Genomic DNA, 21,271 nt, shown 5'->3' on the forward strand with positions numbered 1-21,271 from the left:
GGGTGTCACATGTACATACAATTAAAAAAACTTCGCGGAACATTAAATAGCGGTAATTTCCAGCGACATGATGAATCATACCTAAGAAAAAATGTGGAGGAAGGACTCTGTCAAGTCTTCGTTAAGCCTTTGCCTCATTCACTTCGATATTTTTTCGTACTCCGAAAGGAAGTACTTTGAATGGAGGTCGATAGCCAGGAACATGTCCGAGAAACATATCTGCATCTACCAGAAGAGGTTTACATCCTGGTCACTCTAGATCCAGACTATTTAACAATGGTCTTTTAATATTTACACCTCATAAGGTTCAATATCTCAAAAAAAATGAACAAGAAACAACTATTACTATAAACCACATCATCGTCTAGTAACTAAAATTTGGTTATGCTGTCAAGCAGAATAGGGGTGACAAGGCTTAAACCTTCTAAAAAATTATGTCAATTTTTATGCATGATAATCTCAACATTCAGATACAATTTTTTGCGTTCCTAGTCCTAAATTCTCGATAAAAAATCTTAAATTCAGTTTTTAATTTTAGACCATAATTGTTTTAGGATTTAAAAAATAGCATCCACCCATCAAACAAATATAGAGAAATTCAAAACACAAACGAAATTATAAAAAATAAAAATTCAAACCTCTAATGTCTCATGCATTCGTTTCATATTCAGAGCAGGTGGATCATCAACTTTAACACGGGAAATTTTGGAAGTCTTCCACTTCTCGTGAAAACAAACTTTAACCTTGGAAATCTCGAAACTTTCAAACTTGAACTACCCGTCTAAATTTTCTCCTTCCCCTTTCCCCCCATTTTCCCCCTTCCCCCTCCCTTTCCCCTTCCGCAAGTCGAAGAATCAATTGCCCCCTTTCCACTCTTTCCGCAAGTCGAAGAATCAATTGCCCCCTTTCCACTCTTTCCGCTGCTTGATGGAGGAATATCATCATCATATCTTCTTCATCTTCACCATCATCATCATCATCTTCTTTGTAATAGTATTTCATGATGTATAGTGTGTCCTTCGCCATACTCACAATTGTTACACTCACTGTGTAATATTTTTCTTCGTCAACTTTGTACTTTACGGCTGTAAGAAACTTATTTTTAGTGTCATCAGTCATTACAACATCTCCAAGGTGATTTCACACTTTCACCATTGTCTATATCTTAGAGGCACTGAAGGTGCGTTCGGGGTGGTTCTCCACTACCGGTTTTTTAATTACCTTGAAACGAGCAGTTTCACACGACATTACAATAAATTTCTTGATAGAATCGTACGCAATCTCTATAATTTTGCTCTTTACTAATGTTTGAGGATTGAAGATATCATCTATGGCTTTACAAAGTTGTTGAATGGCAATATGGGTTTTATCCATGGATTGAGTACCCTTTAATCAGTTTGTCGTATGCTTGAGGAAAATCCATTTTTAAATCACTATGAGACCAATCTCTCTCTTTGAAAGTTAATAAGCTATGGACATGGGTAATGATTATAAAAATCTCTTTGAAAGTTAATAAGTTATGGCGACGTCATGCCACCAGTCCTTGTGTCCGGTATGAATGGGCGTTACATTTGGTATCACAATCGACCAAGTACCCTTTCGAACAATGTTGGGTTCCCTCAGTGAGGACGTTGAGTTCTTGGGGGTGGGGGGTTAATTGTGACCGCCCACATGACCTTCCCATGAAGCATGCGAGTGAGGACAAAGCATGTTGGAAAGACGGGTGTTGTGCCAGATAAGAATGGCCACCACATCGGGAGAGCCGGGTCATTGAAGAATTTCCTCATGATAAGACATATACGGTTACCTTTTCTTGGCGTGAGGATCACGGTAATGAACTTCTGGTGCCTTTTTAGACTCTTCTCCTTTGGCAATTGAAAAATGTCTTCTACTTGTAAATGCCCCTGAATACCTCCATGGCCGGAGTAAAATTCTCCGCACTAATGGTTGAAACAAAAATACATTTTTTCATATTTCATCTTGAATCAACATGAATTATTACTTCGTGACGTGTAATGGCAAGCAATTATGATCATAATGTTAGATCACCACTCTTTAAATAAAATAAGCATAGCTCAATACTAAAATGAATCATTAAAGCCCCACTAGATATATTCATCATCGGTCTTTCTACATTACAAGCTCTTCTTGAAGCCAAAAATAAAGATCTTGCAACAAAATTCGTGATGCCAAGCATGGTGTACAATTGTATCTCCCAAGTCCCAATGAACATGAAAAATAATAATAATAATTCTTTTCTCTCTCTTCTTTTCTCTCACCTCAATTCTCTCGACCAAACTCTATACTTCCGCCACACACACCCTGTTTTCTTCTCATCAGCAGTTCCACTCATCAATCCACAATCTACCTTCATTAGCAAAAAAGACAACAAAGCCACCTCGCTGTCAGCCTATCTCCAGCGGCGATCGGACTCCCTCCGTTTTTATTTCGCTTTTTTGGCTAGCTCTCCTCAATCTCTACTCGATTTGCACTGGGTTCTCTTCCTCTAGGTCTCTTTTACCTCTCTCCTCCTTCATTTCAGATGAAATTTGGCCTTTTCTCCGGCGAAGCGGTGGCCACCGACGGTTTTTGGTGTCGAGCCTTTTCCGTGCTCTCTGTGCTATCTAGAGCATTGGGTAACGTCTCCTCTATGACTTGGTCGTTTCAAATCTGGTGGTTTGTAGTTTTTGGGCGACGACTGGAAACTAGGAGCTCTCTGGCCTCTTTTTGGTCTTCTGTACGATCCAGGAGGCCATTTATGTCGATCCTTTAATTTTTCCAACCACGGGTGGTTTTGCTCCGTCTAGATCGGGCTATTTGATGGTGATTAAGTGTTTTGCCTTAGATTTATGTTCTTCGTTTTGTTCAGCCTAGTATTTCTCCGTGTGTATTGATAGATTTATCCCGTCCCTCGCATGACGACGATTGTGTCCTTGACGTAGAATTTAAGTGGCTTTCTATCATTATTTCTTTAGTTTGAGATCAATTTGCAACTTTTTGGTTGTCTCAGTTTGGTTCGAGTTTTCTCGATCATATTTATATCGGAGCCACCTCTTTTGGATGCAGTTTTTCCTACCAAAGATACGATATAGATGGAGTGTGGATCTTCGTTGTATTTATTTTTATACAACTCCTTTATATATTATTATCTTTATTTAGGCTTGGCTAACTCAAGCCTAACTCATATTAAGTTGTAACCACTTGTACTTCCACAACAAAGTATCAATCAAAATATAACTTTTATTTGAAAAAAAAAAGTAGTTGCAAAATCTCTCATTATTTTTGCTGGATTTTCATTTCCCAAAGGTTTAAGATTACATTATTATTGAACCTTGGAAAATTTATATCAGAGAGCTATTCTCAAAATGACGTGTGAAAGACCACTCTGTCCTAAATGATAAGAATGAAAAGGTTTATAGCTATACTCCAACTGTCAGATCCTGACTGAATGCTGGGAGACACGCCGAGATTTTAAGGCACTCTATTGATATACTGGACTCCAAGACGGTAAGGTGAATGCTGCGCTCCTTGTACCGAAGATTGAAGCCTATACTCTAAGACATGATGGGTTGTTCTCCTTCAAGTTCAGATATAACGATTAATGTGTCTGTTAACACAAGGTTGAGGGGCTCGGACTTGGGAATCGGGTTGATGAACTGCAACAGAGCGGTGTATGTATGTATGTATGTAGTTATTAGATAACTGTGGAATCCAGTACATGTTTAAGTGCAATGCAAGCAATATTATACCTTTTTGTTGTCTTTCACGTAACCAATGGCAACTTCACGCCGTAGAACTGCCCTTTCAGCGAGCTCTGCAAATGATGGATTCTCTCCTTCTCTCATATAAAGGTTAATATCCTGTAATAAGATAAATCAAAAGGAATTATTGATCGTTTTAGACAGATTTTGTATTTTTCTCAAGAATCTAGCCAGTTGAAATTCAAAAGAAAATGACAATGGCTCAGCCAATAATCATGGAAAGGAGACTACCTTTATGTAGATTTCATCACCCTCTGCATCTAGAATGTCTTTCCAAATCTCATTTAGTTCACTGTTCTCTACCACTGTTAAACAAAAACAAAGAATCAGCGATAGATAACAGAAATTATGTTATTTGAAACTGGGAAAAGTAGCACCTTGGACTGTAACGAGACTCATGACTTCCTCAGCTGCTACATAAGTGATGGATGGCTTGATTCTCGAAATCTGATTAAATTTTAAAATTAAAGACAATACAGCAGAAACTTCTGAAAAACTAATATATTTCCATTTTCCACCTGAAAGATTCAGCTCAAGAAAGACTTACTTGTTTGGCAAATTTCGAGTCAACAATCTCCGCAACAAGATTGTGTACCTGCAATCTGCTCCCTCTATTATCTTGAATTTATTTTTTTTAGAACAAGTAGAGAAGTTCTCGGTTGAACTAACTTGGAAAATAAGTTTCTATGGAAGGGAAAAACTGAAAAAGCATAATATAATTGACAAAAGTCGTAATAGGTCAACCAAAATACCTTTACTCCAAGGTTGATGCAAACATTTTCAGCAAGAAGAAGGGAATATGCGGATTGCTTATCTGCTCTGGACGGATCTGCAACAGGGGAAAAAAAGCTATATCAAGTCTATTTTTTATACGTTTAAAGAAGAGAAAATTAAATCATTGTTACTAGCTTCGTACCTCCTATAAATGTCTCTTTATCAGACACTACAACAACAGACAAAGGAATTTCTTCTCCTTCTTTAAAATAACTTTGAATGTTCTTTATTGTTTCCATTACATTATCATAGTTCATGGGGTGTCCATACTGCAGCACGTAAAAAAGTGAAAACAAATTAGAAGAGATAAGACAACCCTAGTGAAAATGAAAATAAAGCAGCTTTTGGCTCTTTAGACGCCTAGATAAGACAGAAATACCCTGTGAAAAACTTGGACATTTTTTAGTTTTCCATGACCAGCAACTTCACTTAGCTTCTTCCTAGTTTCAAGGGGTGCATCAGATAGTATCTCCTGCATGGAGATAGGTATAGAAATTATTAACAGTATGATAAAGCACATAGTATCTCCTGAACAACTGAGAACATTTTAAACTAATTGTGTAACTGCATGTTGTCATTTGCTATGTTTTTCTCATGGGTAACAAATGTTATGTAGAATCATTCGCCTAAGCTCCAAATTTCATAACTGCTCTTGACTGGATCTGTCTTTATTCATAAATATTCATAAAGATAATTACTCATCTTAATATCACAACTGAGGGTTTATGAGTGCATACCACTGTACTACCAGGCCCAAGTTAATTATCATACTCTGAAATCATTTCTTCAACATCAGGGCGCCACCCTAGCAAAAGTATGCATTCTTTTGGTCCTTGTTTTCCCTCAGATGCCTACATTCACTAACAAGGTCATTCTGACAAAAAGGAAAAATATTTCAAAACAGACTTCAATTCAACCAATTTATTTCCAGGAAGTAATACCTTAGATCCAGATTTCTTGGAACGTTTCACAACTTTTTCAAGTCGAGACTGAATCAGATGTAACGCAGAATTTTGACTTTCGACATTTTTTTCGAGGATCTTGGAATCATGAATAACAATTCCTTCTTTAACAAGACTTGAATCTGCGAGACGTGGTTCTCTTTCCCCATGAACAGGTGCTATGAACAATATCTACATGATCGTTAAATGGTGAAATCAGGCATAAGATGTAACAAACCTCCATTTTCAGATAACAAAAGTTACCAGTGTATTAATTAATCTTTGTTAAAAAAAATGACAAGTTCACATACTTTGTCTGATTGCTGTAGAATTTCACCATCATTTGGGTGGAAGTCTTTCTTCCCGTTCCGACAAAGACCACAAACAACTGCCTGGAAGGACATCCATTTCAAACAAGAAGAATGGAAAGAAACTAAATTTCAGGCAGTAGGGAAGTAACTTATGCATACAACATTACCTCTTGAAATCCTCGTCTTAGCTGTCCATATGTCAGTCCAGCAAGATGGGGAAAACTGCATAGATTAAACACATTCTCTGCAATGAATAAATAATATTAATTAGTGTTTGTGCAAAAACTCACCATGTGTATAGAAAATGTTACTTGAATAAGTTTCTGGTCTAAAAAATTATTGACAAATTCCACAAGTCATAAATTTGCCACATTTTTGTACCTCACTGGACTGAAAGTAAAAAACAGTAACTGTAAATATGGAGTCGAGTTTATCAAGTACTTCGATAATTAAGCAAATGTCTGTATATCTTTATGAGACCATGTTGCCGAGAGCATTGAACAAACAGCTTAGATGCAACATTTTCAACTGGCTCTACTTTCAGTCCTGCAATTGATTTCAGGAGCTCACAGGTGTTTGAGTTTGCAACCTGAATAACATTGAAATGTTAGAAATTTACATTAATGACTTACTTTTTTTCCGATATTTCAGCATAAAATTGATAAACGGTGTACCTCTACAATGGTGGGGACTGATTCCATATTTGGAATAGGTTGCAGAGCTAATACAGATAAAAATGCATCTGTGTCAACTTTATACCTGATCAACAGAGAATCTGGAATAATCTACAGTAATCAATGGAACATGTCTCTGTGCATAAAACATTGTAATTACATAAAGGCCAAGAAAAAGTAATTCTTATTCCTCCAATACCATATCCAACATCATTTTCAGGTTAAGCCTGTAATCTATGAAATTTAACCTGCCGCCGGAGTTTTCAATGCTAATTATTTCCCTTTACTATCGTACTCTTACCGATCTCCTTTTGTAGGTAGTATGATAATGGCACGAGCCTTATTCGCGCCAGCTCTTTCGAACGACTTCGTCAAGCTGAGGCTGCAACTGTACAAGCAGAGTCAAAAAGTTAAAGGAAATAACAGACTAAGCTTCAGAAACCATAGAATCCAATCAGGAAAAACAAAGGATGAAAAATGAAACTTCATGCAAATTCAGAAGGGTTGGAGTTTTTACTACAGATGACTACTTGAATGAGCTGAAACTAATTAGTTATAGCCATACCTTTTTGTGAGAAGGTCTAAATTCGCAAAATCTTTAGCAATGTTGTCGGCCAACTTGTCTATCTGCTTCCTTGGAAGATCGGACATTAGAAGAATTATCTGCTTCCTATAGAATCATGCGTGAGATGAATTAGAAAAAGCAAAGCATTAAAATTTAAATTACAAGTATCATAGACCCACAAGAATCAATTACCTAGCTTTGGCAGTACCTAAACGGATTGCAAATTCATGATATTTGTTAAGCTGCTTTAGGATGAAAGTAAGATGACTGCTTACGCCACAAATAATGATATGATCAGTCTCCAGAACTTGACTTTGTGCCCCTTCCCTGAGTTTTTGCATGCTATCCTGCCCGAATATGATCTTAACTATCCATTTCCAATGTTGCATGAAAGTTAGCTTCTGCAAAGGTGTTTTTTATGAACTTACTCTGAACTGCTCAGTCATTGAGCTCAATAGCCGAGAATAACACAAGAGACCCAATATAGCAAGAATGAAGCCAATAATGCGATCATAGCGTGTTGTTTGCTGCACTTAAACAAGAAAAAGCCATTAGTCCATCGTAGAAAATACATATTTGATAAATGACAATCATTAACCCCAATAGAGTTATATATGAGATTGGAAAGGCAACATTACACCTTTAAATGAGTAGATGCAGAAATCAGACATGCCCAAGCCTCCCAGAAGCATTCCTCCAGAGTACGCCTGTTAGTCCTGTGGCACTCGACATTTTACTAGTTCAAGTTAGCATAAGCGGAACATCAGCCAATGGAGGAAAAATCAATAACTTAAAAGTTCAAATGTACAGTGTACAGTACAGCAACAGAAACCGCCAGATTATACTAAGCTGTAAATTACCTGGACTTGTAGAACAAGATACCGCCCATTATAACAAAAAAGATGCAAGTTACCGCGAGCACTATGTGGGCCCTAAGAAAATACATAACAAAGTATCAGCCGACCAATGAGAGCAAAGAGATGTCGTGCAAAACATTTTGAAGCCATGAACTTAAGCGATGCTATTCTTACGCGGCAACATTTCTTTCAAGTTGGATGTTGAACAAATACACATGTCGTGCCAATCCCCATCTAAGGTCTCGAAACCATGAAGATAGGATGGAGGACAGAGTGGAGGACACGTCCAACTTAAGATGTGAAGGTTTCAAAGGACCAGATATGCTAGCAAAAGGCAGGCTTGTAGCCTGCACATAGGGAAGCGTGCTTATAGACCAGAAAACTCGAACCACAGAGGGAAGCGAGTCTCGAATCACTTTCGTGAGTGTATTAAGAAAATGGAACTGCACGAGAGTGAGGAGGCAATATGATGGCACTGATCCAGTAACATGATTATCTAGGTGATCCTGCATACAGTAAGTAACATGATTAAGCCAATAGCCAATCAATGAATTCAGTTTGTCTTCGGAGTTATCATTCGGTGCTTTGACATTAGGTGCTCACATGGGAAGCAGTTTTATGGATCCTCTGAGATAATTCATCGGTGAAACCATCCGTCACATTTCTGTTAATACTGAAGTCAAAATTGTTCCATCTCCTTTGACAAGTAATCTTTGATTGACCTAAAAAGTATTGATTCTAGTCAATCCAACATGTGAAAGAAAACGTCTGTAACATGTACTGCTCGACAAACAGTAAGACACGGAGGAGTAATTAATAGGGAAATTAAGAAGCCACTTTTATCTATCAACTGAACATCAACTGCGCGAGTTTGAGAAGTTGATGAAAGTATAACACACCAAGCTAAAGGTACTATATAGATCCTTTTGAAACAATTTTACCCACCTCTACTGTGTACGTTGAAATAATTAGAATGTAAAGATGATGAGGAATGGATCAACCAAAAGCCCAATGAGTTTGTTCTCCTGAAAAATGAACTCCAGTAGTCAAATTCAATTATGTCACATTCCATAATATATATACTGGTGAGTTGTGAGTTGTGAGTGAAACAGAGCAGACGCACGCAGGAAGAATAAATGACGATGACAATCAATTCCAAAATTCATAAAGAAGCAGCATTAAGATTGAGATTGGAGGTGAGTACGTAATGTAATGGTGTTACCTTGTTGAAGATGATATCTGGTTGCGACGGCGAGCTGGTGGAGGCGGCAGATTCAACGGCAGCAGAGTACCGAGAACCATCTCTGTCTATGTCAGTAAAAAGTCAATGCTCCCCTCAACGGGATAGTAATAGTAATACTAATAAATAAACTTGAGTGGAAGATTCTGAATTTTGGTTTTATAGATTTTTTATTATTTATTATTTTATTTTTTTTGCCTTTTCCACTTTTCAGTCGCAATTTTTAAAATTAATAAAAAGGGGCTGTCCTTCTCAAGTAGAGAAAGTGTATCTACACTAAAATGCCAGTTTGCCACACTGTCTGATTGCAACTAATCTTTGAAAGAAAGAAATAAAAGATGAGGGTCCAAAATGAATGTTTGAGGTACCCGACGACCCTACTCATAATTTCTGTCTTTTTTACTATTGCAGTGAGAAAATTTGATAGATATTTTCTGTTTTCAAAGTCAGTGAAGGTTTTTTTCTTTTACTTACAATTACAATTGATCCATGTTTGTACCTCAAGTATCCAACCTATAATATCTCATAAAATAATCGTTTTAATCGTTGGATCGCGTCTGATTGGCGAGTTGATGGATATTTTTATGTAAAGTTTTGGTCCTCAAAATATATATGATACATCATTTATTCTTACGGTCAACTTTCATGTTTTACTGATTCGATTCGCCCCAATAATATGTTCATACGTGCTAATTAAATGGGTTAAATACAATACACATTATGTTAAATTAATATATCTCTAGACTATAAAAAAAATCTAATATATCTCTCATTAAAAATTTTTGGTTCCACCCCATCATCATTTGAACATACAAATTAAAACTTGCCAAGAATATAATTTAATAGTTCAATATATTACATGAAAATTAGGATAAAATTAAATCATTAATTAAAATATATTAGATTTACTTTTTAAAATTTAAATAAAGCAACTAAATCAATTTAATTGACCAAAAAAAAGGGACAAACATCACGAATCTTGTCTTCTCCACTAATGAAAATCTGGAAATCAGGACAATCAACATTCTTTACCGTTATTTTTTTCCTTCGATGTTTATGACAATTTTGATGCAAGCTGAAGATAATAAAATCGATTGATACAATTTCCCGTTCGTTGATCTAGTTTATAGAAAGAATGAAGATATACTTATATTGGATAAGTGTAGTGACTAGTACAGTACGTAAGAAGCATATGAGTTATATAGAACTCATGTCATTTGGGTGTAAGAACAACAAACTTTCAAAAAACTAGGGTCATGATTTAGGGTTAAACATAAATTAAATTTGGGTTATAAATTTTCAAAATTTAGAAATTAGGGTTCATAAATTTTGAATTGGGAATTTTTAGGAAGTTTTGTGAAGGGGGAGTTTTTTATTCATGGCCGAGTCCAGAGAGGAAGAAAGAAATTTTTCCTTTAATAAGTTGCCTTATTAGATTAAAACTAGTCGTTAATGGACTGTTTTTATTTTCTAAATTCTAAATAGGTTAGGTGTCAAAATATACCGGCTTGTATTCATCATTAATATATTAGTATAGATTTGTAACTTTTTTTTTTTTTCGTTTTCAACTAATGATTTAGTTGATATATTCCATTTATCATGTTGAGTCATTAAATTTTATACATGTCAGATTTTTATTTACATATTTAAATGATGATGTGGTGGAAAATTTTCACCCAATAATTTCTCTTCATTCGAAAATGTTATATTCCATCGTACATGAAGTATATTATAATTTTGACTAACTTTGCCCCTTGCGTTTAATTATGAAGAATCATAATTCATAACTGACTGGGAAAAAAATAATATACGACATAGATGGATTGGATGTTTGGATTTGATTGTATGAAAATTATCAAGAAAAAAAAAAGACTAAATTATTTCGATTAGAAATTTTATTGTTGTATCAAATTTTGACACATAATTTTATTGATAAATTAAAATTTAACATATAATTTTTTTTATTTATCATTTAAAAAATTATTCATAATCCAAATATTATACAACTACTCTTTGTGCCCACACATTTTGAGCGAGATTGTTGGGCATATCTAATAAAAAATTATGTTAATGATAACTATTTTTTTATTATGTTAATCATTTTTCATAATTTGTATGTTAATAGTAAATATGTTATTATATTTTTTTTGACATGTTCCCAACGAAATTCGAATCTTCAATCTGAAGGAAAGAGGCGGATGCCTTAACTATTTGACCAAATCGTGATTGGAGTAAATATGTTATTATTGATTTAACAGTTAAATGGTGAAAATGATGATACTTTAATTTATGACTAATATCAACAAATATTATAAGTGTAAGGGTAAATTATTATTAAAAATAACTTTAGGGACATTAACTCAATATCATAAACTTAATGAGGGGTGTCGGACAATTTACTCATGCTGCCACGTGGATAGTTCATAAAGGGAAATATTGGTCACACAATGTGTCATTGGTCACTCATTCTGTCATTCATGCATTCTATATTATATATTCAGTATTAATTAATACTCCCTCCGTATACAAATAGAAGACGTTTTGACTTTTTAGATTCATTGTAAATTTGATGTATCTAGTCATCATTATTGTCTAGATACATCAAATTTACAATGAATCTAAAAAGTAAAAACGTCTTCTATTTGTATACAGAGAGAGTATATTAGTATTATATTATATGGATGGATATTTTATTTTCCAAATTTTTTTATTCAACTCTTAATTCTAATATAAATCTTACTATAAAAATTCTTTATTCATATCACATTCTTTTTAATTTTATTATGAGTAATAAAATTAAGTTATTCTAATTATAAATGTTATTGTCGAATGAGACGCTTTTATTTTTAATTATATTTATTTTAAATATTTATAAATAAAATAAAATTTTAAATTGAATTATAACTTTAAATAAAATAGTATAAAAAATCAAATATAATATATATAAATATATATTCATTTGTTTGTCACATATATTTATAAATATATTATTATCACAATTTTTTTAATATCTGTCGAATATTTTTATACATGATAAAATCGTCCAACCGACATATGGAATGACTTGTATATATTATAAAACAATCTATATTGTTGAGAGAATCAATATTCTATAGAGAATTAACATGCGATTCAATCATCAAACATTGTCATATAGGCAGCGGAATTATATATTAATCGCATAAAACAAATCCAGAAACATTTGATTCTACATAGTCACGATTAGATAGAAAAAAAACATACAAACATCGTAGCTTTTCCTCTTCAGATTATCTTCTCCTTATTACGTGATGATTAGACTCCGTTCGACTGTCGAACATCGCCTCTCTATTGACTCACACACAATTGCACGAAAGAGAAGCAGAATACTAATTATGCGTAACTAGGTTTAGATGGTTGTTTACCTGAGAGAACTCTTATGTCTGATACGTTTAAACCATAATTTAAGCTAACACTAATATATATATATAGTTACTGAAAATTAGGTCAACCAAATTAATCCTAACATATTCATGACAATCTACTGTGCGACCCAATAAACTACTGTTTATTTATTCGCAGGTCCAATATAATATGAGTTTTAGAACATAAATTCTAGCATATTCTTTTTATATGAGAGAGTATGTTAGTCGACTGCCCCAACCCTTCTTCTCAAGTCTCAAGACGTGATTTATTTTGACTGTCCGGCAAACAACTCTAGCTGCTTCTGCCAAATAATTTGTTTCTGATGTTTAAAAAAATGTTTAGAAAATAAAAACTTTAATTATAATTTACAATGTTTGAAGAAGAAAACAAACGGATATTTTATTATGTACAAAAGAAAACAACTCAGACTTATGTATATGCATATTATACAACGCTTCAATTAGAACAGCTGAAAGCACATGGATTTAGAGATCCAATCTATGGAGTTAATATTATTTTATTTTATTTGTTTCTGCATGCATCTGTATTAGTTTTTAATTAACTTCTCGGACAATTAGTTTACCATATAGTAGCAGATGAATGAATTTTAAAGTGGAAATCAACTTGTAATTCCAAACGAAGGAGAGTATACAACGTTTATTTGTCATGTTGAAATCGTGCGATTTCCGGTGATGAGAAGGAGAAGATGAAAGAAGAAGAAATTAGGGATTTTGATTCAAAAAAGAGAATCGACCGTTGGAAACAAAACGTCGTCGTTTTGTCATTAGAAGCAGACGACATCGTTTTGCCTTCATCCCTCTCATTCCTTCGGTACTCAAGACGACGTCGTTCTAAGCCCGTGTTGGGCTGCATCCGTTTTGGGCTTCGTCAGCTTAGGCCCAGTCTCCCTCTCAGCCCAAAACATCTCCTTCTCCCTTCAGCTTACTTCCAGAGCAAGCAACAATCATTACCTTCTTTTCCAACAAGTACAAGCATGCTTTGATTAATCCTCTCAACAACTTTAATCAATCTAAAGCCATACTAAACACTGGGAACCGATTTGACAGTAATGTTAATTAATTCACATTAGAATGGTCCTTTGTAATATAAATATATAGAGATAGCCTTTGTAAAATTAATTTCAAGTCAATACAATTTTTCACTTTCTATCACTTACAACTCTCAAATTCAATATGGTATCTAGAGCCAATTGAATCCGAAATCTTTGCTAAGCTTGAATTCATCAAAACCTCTCAATCAAACTCTCAACTTCAACCTCAAAATCATCAACATGGCCGAGATTGGAAACTCCTCTTCCAATGTCACTCTTTCAAACCAAAACACCTCACCATCCTCTGCATTTTACCTTCATCCGAGTGAGAATCCCACTCAAGCTCTTGTCTCATCTCTCCTCAACAATAACAACTATCATACCTGGTCTAGAGCTATGACAATGGCTCTTAGATCCAAGGTTAAGTTTGGCTTTGTGAATGGAAAAATCAGCAAACCTGATGAAGACAGTCAACTCTTTGATGAATGGGATAGATGCAACATCACTGTATCATGCTGGATAATGAATTCAGTGCATCCTTCAATCAAACCTAGCATTTCCAGATTCAACACAGCAAGAGAAATGTGGAAAGATCTGCAAGCTAGGTTTTCAAAAATAGATTTTTCCAGAATATCAGATATTCAAGAGGAAATCTATCTCCTAAAGCAGGGAGATCTCAACATTTCAGACTACTACACCAAGATGAGGACACTATGGGATGAATTCGATGACCTAAGACCAATTCCTGAATGTGAATGTGCAATCAAATGTGAATGCAAAGCCCTCAAAGTCATTGCTGCCTACTATGAAAATGACAAGATAATCAGATTCTTAAAAGGTCTCAATCCTGTTTATGCACAAACAAGATCAACTATCATGATGATGGATCCTATTCCCTCTTTACAAAAGGTGTATGCCACTGTGGCTCAATTTGAGAGACATAACATCTCACCTCAGGATACTGATGAAACAGCTGTTGCAGCATTCTCTTCTGCAAAACCTGCAAAACAGCCTCATGCACATCCTCCCTACAAGAAAACACCTGAAGGAAAGCCTATATGCTCTCACTGTGGAAAAGCAGGGCACATAGCTGCAAAATGCTACAGGTTGGTAGGCTTCCCTCCAAATTTCAAATTCACTAGGAATACTACCAGCAACCTAGCAGCTACCTCACAGGAAGTAGCTCAACAGAATGCCTCTACCATTTCCATTTCCCAAGAGGAATATGATTGTCTGAAAAGACAAGCTCAGTCAAGTTCTCAATCTCAAGTTTCTATGAGCAATATGGCCAACACATCCAACAATGGTAAGTTTTTACAGAAAAACTCTAAGATTTCAAATTTTTCATGGCTGTTGGATACAGGTGCAACAGACCATATATGTTGTTCAAAAGATTGTTTTAAAACCCTGTATCCTGTCTCCAATCACAGAATTCAACTTCCAAACAAACACTTCATTTTTGCAACTCATATAGGAACTATAGAGCTAACTCAAACGATCACCCTATTCAATGTCCTGTATACACCAGAATTTGCCATCAATCTAATTTCAGCAAATAAATTAACTAAAGACTCTAACTGTGTTTTGATGGTATACCACAAAAAGTGTTTTATGCAGGACCTGAATTCAATGAGGATGATTGGATCAGCTGAGCAAAGGCTTGGACTGTATTTTGTGAATGTGACAGATGATTTTGTTCATCCTAGGAAAATAGTGAATGAAAAGCTTTCATATGTCAATGTACTAGAAGAGCAGCCTAGGAATGTTTTTGATGTCTGGCATTTTAGACTTGGTCATCCGTCTAATGCCAGACTATCATCTTTTAAATCCATTAATGAAAGTGTTAAATTCAACCATGATCATATTTGTGAAATCTGTCACTTTGCCAAACAGAGAAAACTCTCATTTCCTGTCAGCCAGTCTATTGCTAAAACCAGTTTTGATCTTATTCACATGGATATATGGGGTCCTGTCACTCCATCTATGCAAGGATATAGATACTTTTTAACCATTGTAGATGACTTTAGCAGACATACTTGGATTTTCTTAATGAAAGAAAAATCAGAAACTAGGAAATACATTGCTCACTTCTATCAACTTGTCTTAACTCAGTTTGATAAAAAGATAAAAACAATTAGAAGTGACAATGGACAGGAATTTAATGACTCACATTTCTATGCTTCACATGGAATCTTGCATGAGACCTCTTGTGTAGAGTGTCCTGAGCAGAATGGAAGAGTGGAGAGAAAGCATCAACACATCCTTAACGTTGGGAGAGCCCTACTTTTTCAAAGTAGGCTACCTTTAAAGTTTTGGAGTTATGCAATATCCCATGCCATTCACTTAATAAACAGGACACCAACACCAATTCTGAAAAACAAGACACCCTATGAAGTTTTACACAACAAAATTCCTGATATATCACACCTAAGAGTTTTTGGATGCCTATGTTTCATATCTGCTTTAGACAGGAACAAAACAAAGTTCACTTCTAGGTCATCTAAATGCATTCTGCTAGGATGTCAAGATGGTACCAAGGGATACAAAGTTCTGCATTTAAACACTCACAGCATTCAGGTAGGATACCATGTCATGTTTTATGAGCATATATTCCCTTATGATGGACCTAAGGTGGATCTAGATGATCTATGTCTAATTCTACCCTCTAGGAACAGAAACTCACCTGCATTAGATGAGGATTCTGACATTTTGCAAACTGGCATAGTTGAGAATGAGAATAATGTCTTTCCTGTTGATATAGAACATGAACCTGAAAACCTGCCTGTTGCCATAAATGATGATGACCAATCTGAAAATCAATTAGAAACTGTGATTAGGAGGTCTACTAGAAATAAATTCACACCAAAGCATCTGCAAGACTATCACTGTAATCTAGTTCAAGCCTTGGCAAAGCAGGATCACAAGTCATTTCTCAAAGATTCAGACTGTATTCCAATCCCAGGTACACCACATTCTGTCAAAAATCACTTTGCTTTTCCAAAATTATCTCATTCACATTTATCATTCACATTGAACATTTGTTGTCAAAGAGAACCTTTCAGTTTTAAACAGGCCATTGAGGATAAAGAGTGGCAAACCGCCATAGAAACTGAGTTGAAAGCTTTGTCTGATAACCAGACATGGTTAATCAGTGATTTACCTAAGGGAAAGAAAGCCATTGGCTGCAAATGGGTTTTCAAACTTAAACACAAACCAGATGGCACAATAGAAAGACATAAAGCAAGGCTGGTAGCAAAAGGGTACACACAAAAGGAAGGGATTGATTATTCAGAAACCTTTTCACCTGTGGTCAAATTCACAACTATAAGACTCTTGCTCACTATTGCAGCTGCCCAGAATTGGCATCTCACTCAGCTAGATATCAATAATGCTTTCTTGCATGGAGATCTAGATGAGGAAGTGTATATGAGACCACCTCCAGGTTCAAACATTCCCACAAACAAGGTTTGCAGACTCACAAAATCACTCTATGGACTGAAACAGGCAAGCAGACAATGGAATTTCAAACTGACTACTGCTCTCACTAATCTTGGATTCAAACAATCAGCCTCAGATCACTCACTTTTCACAAAAACTCAAAAGAATTCATTCACAGCAGTACTGGTCTATGTTGATGACCTAATCATAACTGGAAATCAAATGGAAGAGATACAGAAGACAAAAGACTCTCTACACAATCAATTCAGCATCAAAGATCTAGGGAATCTAAAATACTTCCTAGGATTCGAGATTGCAAGGTCTCAAGCTGGAATACACATGTGCCAAAGGAAATACACACTTGAGATGCTAACAGATTCTAGGTTCATTGGCTGCAAGCCTCTGCCCACACCTATGCTCTATGGAATCATTTTTCCTGAGGATTCCCCTAAACTGCCTGACGCATCAAGCTACAGAACACTGATTGGCAAATTGCTATATCTAACTCACACAAGACCGGACATCTCGCAAAGCACGCAGCATTTATCACAATTCCTAACAGAGCCCACAGAAGCACATCTACAAGCAGCAAACAGGATATTGAGATACCTGAAAATTGCCCCGGGACAAGGATTGTTTTTTCCTTCCAAGAATGAGTTGCGGCTTGAGTCGTATGCTGACGCAGATTGGGCAAAATGTCCTTTGACGAGAAGATCAGTCACTGGATTCTGCATTTTCCTTGGAGATGCAATCATATCTTGGAAATCAAAGAAACAGTCGACAGTGTCTCGATCCTCGGCGGAGGCAGAATATCGAGCCTTGGCGATGGTATGTTGTGAACTCACCTGGATAAGATATCTTCTTGCAGATCTGAACATCTCTCACCCTCAAACTGCTCTCTTACATTGTGACAATCAATCAGCAATTCACATTGCTCGCAACGCCGTTTTCCATGAACGGACGAAGCACATAGAAATTGATTGTCACATTGTCAGAGATCAGGTGAAGGCAGGCATTATCACCCTGGTTCCAATTGCATCTGCATCACAGTTGGCCGACTTTTTCACCAAATCGCAACGAGCCCCCACATTCCGGTCTTTCTTGTCCAAGCTTGGACTTCTTGGCGTCAGAAGAGTCCAGCTTGCGGGGGGGTGTTGAAATCGTGCGATTTCCGGTGATGAGAAGGAGAAGATGAAGGAAGAAGAAATTAGGGATTTTGATTCAAAAAGGGGAATCGACCGTTGGAAACAAAACGTCGTCGTTTTGTCATTAGAAGCAGACGACGTCGTTTTGCCTTCATCCCTCTCATTCCTTCGTTACTCAAGACGACGTCGTTCTAAGCCCGTGTTGGGCTGCGTCCGTTTTGGGCTTCGTCAGCTTAGGCCCAGTCTCCCTCTCAGCCCAAAACATCTCCTTCTCCTTCAGCTTACTTCCAGAGCAAGCAACAATCATCATCTTCTTTTCCAACAAGTATGGGCATGATTTGATTAATCCTCTCAACAACTTTAATCAATCTAAAGCCATACTAATCACATGGGAAGTATGGCAACTGATTTGATGGTAATATTAATTAATTCACATTAGAATAGTCCTTTGTAATATAAATACATAGAGATAGTCTTTGTAAGAATTCAATTCAAGTCAATACAATTTTTCACTTTCTATCACTTACAACTCTCAAATTAAATATAGACAGTCACCTCACAGTTTGTATACAAAACTTTACATGAATAACGTTTCTCTTTTAGATATGCCTTTGTAGAAAATAAAGTAAATATATGTGTGTGTAGGGTTCGTCATGACTCATGAGCAAGAAATGAAGACGTCTCTCTAGCTAAGCTGCCACCATTGACAAAGAACAGTAGTTATAATTAGAGAAGAAGTGTTTGATGCAGATGTTTCTATAGTTTAGTCCCTGTAACTATTACTTGTACCACTCAGTCCTCGATCGCATGATTAGTCCCAAGTCCATCCGACCATACTTCAACTTGTAGAAGACTTTGTCTATATCTCTTTGTATCATTTGTCTTAATCCCAATTATTACGTTGTGACTCCCATTATATGAAATCGTATGACTCATACTTGCTAGAAGTCATCTGATGATTTGACATTTCTTTTTTTTTGAAAATTTAGGGTGCAATTTATGTGAGTTAAATATAAAAATTTATAGATAGATTGTATTAAAAATAAATAAAAATAATTTTAAAAGTATTGGTTAGCTATACGCTTCAACTCATTATTACTCACGAATAGTGCTAAATAAATATATCGATCACTATATACAAAATTAGATTGTACACTATGACTTTGATTTGAACTTTGATCTTATCCAACCTGGTCACTGGTCAGTTTGTCATTATGCTAGGATTTTCCTCACTTCCATCCCATTGACATTATAAACTGTCATGTTTGCTATAAAATTGTCCAAAAAAAAATAATTTTGGTGATGTTATATATAATTGCATACCATATATTTTCTGCCGGCCGGAAGGAATAATTTAGGTGATGTTATACTATCTCCGTCTTAAAATATGCGATGTTTTGATTTTTATTTCATGTATTTTGAGACGGATAGTATATATTATCTGCTGGTCGAAAAGAATAATTTAGGTGATGTTATATAAAATTGCATACTATATATTATCTGTCGGCCGGAAATTTGAAGTCTTCGCATGTTTGAAGCTTGATTTGTTTATTCGAATGGACATTTAATATTGTACGTATTAAGAAAAAAAGATACTACTTTCGTCTCAAAATAAATGTAAATTTTAACATGTAATTTATATTAAAAAATTTACATCTATTTTAAGATGAAGGTAATAGTTGTCAAAAATTTGGTATACTCTAGTTTGTTGACTTATTGGAGGATTATTAAATTATCTTTTTATATATATGCAACATTTGGCCTTAACATAATTAAATATATCTCTCAATTCTCCTTACATTCCAATAAATTAAAGAACTCTTTCCATTCACTCCGATTAGTTAAGCTATGTCGAACCTACCAAACGATCTGCTAGTCTCGGTAGCTGAACGTCTCTCCGACATGGACGCAAAAAGACTCCGAGCAGTTTGTTCTTCATGGAGATATTCCGTTTCGTCTCGGACCATCCTATACCGCCTCCAACCAATTCAAAACTCTTCCACACTGCTTCATTTCCCGGCAGCGTCCAATAGTAATTCTGATAATGACTCCAACACTGAACTCTGTGATAGCTTCAAACTGTCTCGGACCATCCTATACCGCCTCCAACCAATTCAGGAAGATACCGATGATCGTGGAAATTACGTGAGGTTGGTTAGAGTGAAAGAAATAACAGGAACCGGGAAAGTTCAGTTTCTGGATCCATTTGGAAGTTCGCAAGTCCATACACCCTCGTCAAAGGTACTCGACTTGTTAAACATACGCATATCTGAAAGTACAAAGTTTTACCGAGTTGAGTACATCAATACTAACGATTCCAATGTCTATACGAGCCCTAATTATGTAAAGAGTTGGAACATCAAATTCCTTAAAGTTGTTTTGTCATCTAGACCTGTCTCAGATTGCCATGACTATGCTATTCTAGCAATAAAATATATAGAAAACTTGTGTTACACGAAACTAGGGGATAATAAGTGGACAACATTGTCAAATGACGATGGCATAATTCCATTGAATTTTCGGGCTTGTGATGTTGCTGACCACAAAGGAAAATTTTATGCAGTTGATCGGAAAGGTTTTGTCGTGGTACTAAACTATTCATTCGAGGTAGTTGCAGTCATGTCATCCATTACCTTGGAGGAAAGTTCACATGTTTTGGTGGCATCAGGAGAGAAATTGTATGTTGTTCAGAAAAAGGAAAATGAATTAGGGAATCATTATGTTGGTATGAAAGAAATTTTCGACACGTCGCCGTTTCATATAAAAGTTTATGAGTTGAACGAGCAGCAACTGAAGTGGGTCGAAGTAAGAAGCTTGGGAGAAAAAGGGCTCTTTTCTTGTGCGACGATGGCAACTTTTCGGTCTCATTACCAGAATTGAGTACTGGATTCGAGAGAGGAGTCATCTACTTCCTTGACCAGAGTTATTCGTTATATTTCCTTAAAACCATGTTTGGCAAACAGAAGATGCCTTTATGGGTATTTATCTTAGAAACTGGTAGATGCAAGAGAATCTTCGATCACAAGTTATCCTAATGAGGTTTACAATAGTAGTAATTTATTTTTACTTTTAGGACTTTATTGAAAAAGAAATTCTTTCTCCTATATAT

General features: G+C 35.6%; 1 protein-coding gene and 1 pseudogene across 1 annotated transcript; one reads left to right on the top strand and one right to left on the bottom strand.

The window, feature by feature from the left end:
- Positions 1-3,554: 3,554 nt before the first annotated feature.
- Positions 3,555-9,185, bottom strand: LOC139883498 (putative ion channel POLLUX-like 2; annotated as a pseudogene).
- A 10,825-nt stretch (positions 9,186-20,010) lies between these two features.
- LOC139883500 (F-box protein SKIP23-like) lies at positions 20,011-21,042 on the top strand. The gene has a single exon (XM_071867671.1). The coding sequence runs from the start codon at positions 20,011-20,013 to the stop codon at positions 21,040-21,042; it is 1,032 nt and encodes a 343-aa protein (XP_071723772.1).
- The last annotated feature ends 229 nt before the right edge of the window (positions 21,043-21,271 follow it).

The sequence above is a fragment of the Rutidosis leptorrhynchoides genome, unplaced genomic scaffold (assembly GCF_046630445.1).
Source record: "Rutidosis leptorrhynchoides isolate AG116_Rl617_1_P2 unplaced genomic scaffold, CSIRO_AGI_Rlap_v1 contig409, whole genome shotgun sequence".
Taxonomy (NCBI): Eukaryota; Viridiplantae; Streptophyta; class Magnoliopsida; order Asterales; family Asteraceae; genus Rutidosis; species Rutidosis leptorrhynchoides.